General features: G+C 40.3%; 1 protein-coding gene across 1 annotated transcript; it reads left to right on the forward strand.

The window, feature by feature from the left end:
- The first annotated feature begins 1,747 nt into the window (after nucleotides 1-1,747).
- Nucleotides 1,748-5,975, forward strand: LOC121950272 (UDP-glucuronosyltransferase 2A1-like). The gene is made up of 2 exons (XM_042496215.1): nucleotides 1,748-1,871; nucleotides 4,195-5,975. Exon 2 carries the CDS (start codon nucleotides 4,214-4,216, stop codon nucleotides 5,816-5,818), a length of 1,605 nt encoding a protein of 534 aa, XP_042352149.1. The 5' UTR covers nucleotides 1,748-1,871; nucleotides 4,195-4,213; the 3' UTR covers nucleotides 5,819-5,975.

Raw genomic sequence — 5,975 nt, forward strand, 5'->3', positions numbered from 1 at the left:
TAAGTTTTTAGTTTATACTGTGCTCATGGGGGTTTATGGCTAAATACAAGTGTAATCAAATTACCAAGAACTAATTGACAAACAAAAAATTTGGGTAGCCCCTACCAGTAAAGGGAAAGGGGGGGGAGAGTGGGGTCAGTTGGGTCAGTGTCTTTCTAGCAAGTTAGAAAGCAATATGCCTAAGCCATTCACCATGCTCATACTTAGTCGCCCCCTCTTCACTTTTAACCTCAAAGTGGAGACCTTCTGACTATACCTTGCTTTTTTTCAGTTTTGAAATGAGTTGATGTTAGTGTAAACTGTCTGAATTTTTGTTGATAGGTGGCACAGGAGTCCAAAGTGTGTCTGCTCTCACTGGGACACTTTATGAATCAATTTATTTATGAATCAGTTTATCAATTTATGAATGTATGTATGTACATTTTCTAAACTGCTTGACTTATGGCGATTTGTATGATAATAACGTAGGAATTTATTGTCTTGGCTTGTTGGTAATGTTGCCTCGTAACCTGACCTCCTGCATCTTTTTTATATTCACATCGAAGACCACAATGAAAAGAGGTCTTGGACTTCAATATGTCATCCGTGGTCACTTTTGTAGATGTGTTTGAGTGAATGCCCTCTTTTTTGCTACCTCAAAAAGCCTAAGAAAAATGTGTGTCTTATCAGCTGCTAATCTAAATTTACATTTACATGTTAATTTTAATGGTTATTTTAAAATGTTTTAATGTTTACGTCAATTCAATGAACGCAATAACATATAACATATAATAACATAACATTAGCAGACCACCTTAAATGCCCCTTTACTCCCCCCTGCAGGCCTCTTTATTAAACACATACTGGTAGACACACTGAAGTCAAGTCATTACATCTGAGCATAGATTAGCATATAGTCCTCAAGGTGCAAAAAACTAATAAGCAAATTTAATTAAACACAATAAAATCTTAACGTGAATGAAGGAGTTTCCCTGAAGGCAAAGTTCTGCCAATGGTAAATACTCAACCTAAGGTTTATCGATATAGTACTGTAATATTTGTTTACATTATTTATGTGCATTAGGTTGAAGCAGTGGTTCTTAACTTGGGGGTCATAACCTTCCATCTAAGTTTTACAAAAAAAGCAGAGGGGTTGTGAGTTGATTAACAGGACAGAAAAGGGCAAAATAATATATTTATACTAAATTCTGTTTATGTTTCCTCATCCTTGTTTTTTAGCATTTGCATCACTGCATAAATTGTACACTTTCAAGCTGACCTTCAACTGTAGACATATGCAACCTGTGACAAGGGGTAGAGAGTAAATTTGTTTGAAGAGGTTGCAATCTGGGGAGCCAAATGTCTCACCTGGTAGAGTGGGCGCTACATGTACAAAGGTTACCAACCCTTGACCCTTTGCTATAGGTCATCCCCTCTCTCTCTTTCCCCCAAAATGCATTAAATAAAAGTTTTATCTGATAAGTATGATTTTTATGGCTCTGTGCTTTTTGTAAAATTGTCAATGGGTGCAGCAGCTGTGAAAAATAAAAAACAGGTTTATAGCGCTGCTTTGTTCAATTAACATTCATGATCAATTTAACATACACTGACTTGACACTAGATGGCACAACACACAAATGTTTTCTACTTCTGAACTTGTTGCAGTACAACAGGTTCCTATCCACACCTTCCTTTACAACAGAGCTGGTCGAATTACATTACATAACCACACGTTAACTCGTCATGACTTAGAAGGAAGGACTAGGAGGTGCATTCACCACGCTTTCTCTCCAACTGTGCTCAAAGCCTGCCATCTGATTGAATAACTATAATACTGCCACTGAACTGACATTTTTAAAGTAGGATTGACATTCCCGCGCATGTGGATTTGGGTAAGTCTTAATCAAAAGTTCACATGAAAAGTAAAAACAGCAACTGTATGTTCTGCTGAAATGTGTCTGTGAAAGTCTTGGTAGTTGTGTATGTGTAAAGTTTAACAGAAATAAATGTACTTATGTATAACTTGTGTTTTCAAGTGTTATTCACCAATTGTTGTGTCTTTTAGTCTCACGCTGTTATGTAAGAGATGCAATTAGACAAGTTTAGAGGGGTAATATCTATGTGGTGGACCTGCTACATAAATCACCTGAAACATGAGAAGGTGCTCCAAATTCTAGTTGAAAGCAGGCGTGTGCATAAATCTGGAAAAGGAAAAACAACAAATTTTCAAATGTGCAATCCTGCTGCAGCCCTCCCTCTCTTCCCTCTGTCCTAAGCAGCACCCACCAGATTACCACAAACATATACATGCGCTTTATACAGAAACCCACTATTTTCAATACATTGATTTATTTAATCTGTTTTCAAACATCTCTCTCTGTTCAAGAACCACAACGCAGACAAGAATTAGCTACCTAGCTACCCCATAGTCCTTCTGCCTTGCTCCCTGCTGCTTTGGACTAGAATTTGTGCTGGGCTGGCAGGATTGGAGTTGCTGTGGCCGCTGACTCGGCGTCATTTTCTGGAGCTGCTGCCTGCTCTCCTCTCAAGGTGGTCTGTAGCAGCAGGGAGAGGGGCAGGGGGGGCCATACTGTGATTTGGGGCTCAACGTAACATTTGCTACATAAGCTTGAACTAATAGTCACAGCCATGTGACCTTTGGCCCCAGTTAGCAGAAGGCTCAACAACAGAGTGTCCCAAGTATGACGTTTTTCTATAGGCTGATGCAGAGGTTAGCTTCGCCCTGGTTTCCTCGTCAAACAGCCCATGGGATTTTTTCCACTGGATTTTGGATAACTGGGAAATAGCTCTGTGGTAAATAAATATTTATGATACTGACATGTTTTGCTCAGCAAGCCACATGATTTAATGTCACCACTACAACGTGGCTGTAAAGCCATGTTCTGCATGGCTCAGCTGGATGAAGTTCTATTGTCCCACTGCACTTTTTAGCAACTTGTTTTAAAGACACATAAAAGCTTCCAAGTTCGTGAGTGGAGTATTTATGGACAGATTATATGTCCTTGAACAAAATGTGAAAAAATCTTAAGCTTAAGACCTTATTTAAGGCTTCCAACAAAAACCCATTCAAAACACCCATTGACTCTGAGATTAGGGAACCGGAGTTGCTTAAATGCTAACAAATTTCCAGGTTTTAGGACTCTTTCAAGGGATTCTCTTTCAGCAACATTTTGTCTTCATCTCTTAAAAGCATCGCAGATATTAATGAAGCCCCCAGGTACAGTGCCAGGCTTTGAAGCCAATATTACATAGTGATCAAATGTGGGACTACAGCGTCTGAGTCCATCAGCAGATGCCATGGGGCCCAAAAAGACTTTTTCTCATAGACTCAAATTGGGAAATGGACGTCTGTAAATCAGTGGATACATCTTTTTAAAAAATGTTACAACCACTGTAAAATGACTTCTTTCACTACTGAGACTTGGTCCATTCAGTCCAACAACATGTCAAAAGTCTGGAGAAGAGCAGCACAATTAAATAATTTCATCTCCATTCAAGTTAGCTGTTCAGTTAAAGTTCCCTGTTTGGCCACACTCAGCTGTAATTCTCTAGTGTGCCTGCTTTATGGGCCCTATAATATGGAAGATAATGAGAGGTGAAAGGTAATTTCATACTGTGGAAATCAAGCTTTTTTTGGCATCATTCACTGCTGAGCAACTTTAATAGGAATGAACAGGTGCCCGCCCACAATGTTGTATCAATTTCTCTTAATTCATTCATAATTTTGACATGTGTTTTATTGTGTTTATTGTCAGACTCTCAGTAAGACTCTCTTAAGTATTTAGTTTTTAATGTTGTTAAGCAGCATAGGGTGTTGTTGCAAATGCTGGAAAATCAACTTTCTTTGCAGTACTCTGTATCAGGCTTTTTCTTTCACATTCAGCATTTTTGGAACAGCCAATAGGAAGAAATTACCTGTGATTACCAAGGTCTCCCATTAAGGCCTAGATTTTCTAAAGCCTGAAAACTGAGCCGAGAGAAGATACAAAAGTCTTTTGTTCTCTCAGACTACTTAAATTACAATATGCTGAAAGGTTATTATGGGATTTTTGCCAAATTATGACAAACTGAAACTACCTACTTCAGTTTAAATCTTTAAAAAATAAACTGAGGTCATGATATCATGTAACTGTAAACTTAAACATGCAAACCAGAATAACTCTCTTACTGATTTGTTTTTGTGCATTTGTTAAGGTCTGTGAGGAGTGTCAGTATGAAGGGGCCTCACTTGTTTCTCATCACCTTTTCTCTACTGTTAATTCAACTATCAAGTGCATCTGGGGGCAAAATCCTTGTGTTTCCATTGGACGGAAGCCACTGGGTAAACATGAGAGTACTCATAGAAGAACTGCACGCCAAAGGTCACGAGGTCACTGTGGTTCGGGCGTCCGATAGCTGGTACATCAGTGAAAAGTCTCCTCTCTACACCTCTGTGACTGTTCCCAGCCCTGGAGGATTTGAAAAAAACTACTTTGAAGCTTTTTTGTCCCGACATCTGGAGATCCGGCTTCAAGCTAGGCATGCATCTACCTGGTCTAAAATCTGGACTCGTATACAGATGGAGCGGCTGGTTGTGGATCAGTTCTCTCTGCTCCATAAAGGAATGAGTGACATGGTCATTCAGATGTTTGAAGATGAAAACCTGATGCGGTCTTTCCATGAAGCCAAATATGACATGGTTTTGACTGACCCTGGAGTTGGCGGAGGGACATTGCTGGCACGTCGTCTCCAAGTTCCTCTTGTTTTCAACGTCAGATGGACCATTCAAGGGGAAGCCCATTTCCTTATGGCCCCCTCACCGCTGTCATACATTCCTTTCACTGCAACAGAGTTGACAGATAAGATGACTTTCCCTCAAAGAATAAAGAATGTTTTGAGTTACATTTTTGGGATGTACACAATGTCAACCATTACAGAACCTTATTACAAACCTGTAGTTGAGAAGTACTTTGGTCCCGATGTGGATTATTCAACATTTTTCCTGGATGCAGATATATGGCTCATGAGGAATGATTTTGTCTTTGAATTTCCACGTCCAACGATGCCAAATATAGTCTACATGGGAGGATTTCAGTGCAAGCCCCCAAAGCCGCTGCCTGCAGAGCTGGAGGAGTTTGTCCAGAGCTCTGGAGACCACGGAGTCATTATGATGACCTTGGGAACATTAGTCGAGAAGCTTCCTCTGGAAGTAACTGAGGAGATAGCTGCAGCCTTTGCCCAGCTGTCTCAGAAGGTTATATGGAGGTATAGGGGACAAAGGCCAGCCAACCTGGGTAACAACACATTAATGGTCGACTGGCTGCCACAGAACGACCTTTTAGGACATCCCAAAACTAGAGTGTTTGTGACCCACGGAGGTACAAACAGCGTTCAGGAGGCAATTTACCATGGAGTTGCTGTAGTTGGACTTCCCTTATTCTTTGATCAGCCTGATAACCTGTCCAGAATCAGAGCAAAGGGAGGGGCTGTGATTGTGGATATTGCCGAGCTTGACAGACACATCTTTGCAGATGCTCTGGTGTCAGCTCTTTACAATTCTTCTTACAGGGAAAACATGCAGACGCTCTCACGGCTGCACAGAGATCAGCCCATGAAACCACTGGACCTGGCAATGTTTTGGATTGAATATGTCATCAGACATAGAGGAGCCCGTCACCTGCAGGCCCAGTCCAACAAAATGTCCTGGTTTGTTTACAACTCTGTTGATGTCATCGCTGCTTTGTTGTCAGCTGCGCTATTTGTAACATTGATCTTTATTTCAATTATAAGGTTACTTTGGAGAATTATTTTTGTTGGCAAAAAAGTTAAACATGAATGACATGGAAAACAATGTTGGTTTGGTGTGTGAAATTCAAGATTTATCAATCATTAACCCATCAACATTGTGTGGGATGCTGCTACAGTTGACAACATTAGGAAAAATACTGTATGGATACTGTTGGACCGAGCCAAACAGGCACAGGCAGAGAATGTGA

Source organism: Plectropomus leopardus, chromosome 11 (assembly GCF_008729295.1).
Source record: "Plectropomus leopardus isolate mb chromosome 11, YSFRI_Pleo_2.0, whole genome shotgun sequence".
Classification (NCBI taxonomy): Eukaryota; Metazoa; Chordata; class Actinopteri; order Perciformes; family Serranidae; genus Plectropomus; species Plectropomus leopardus.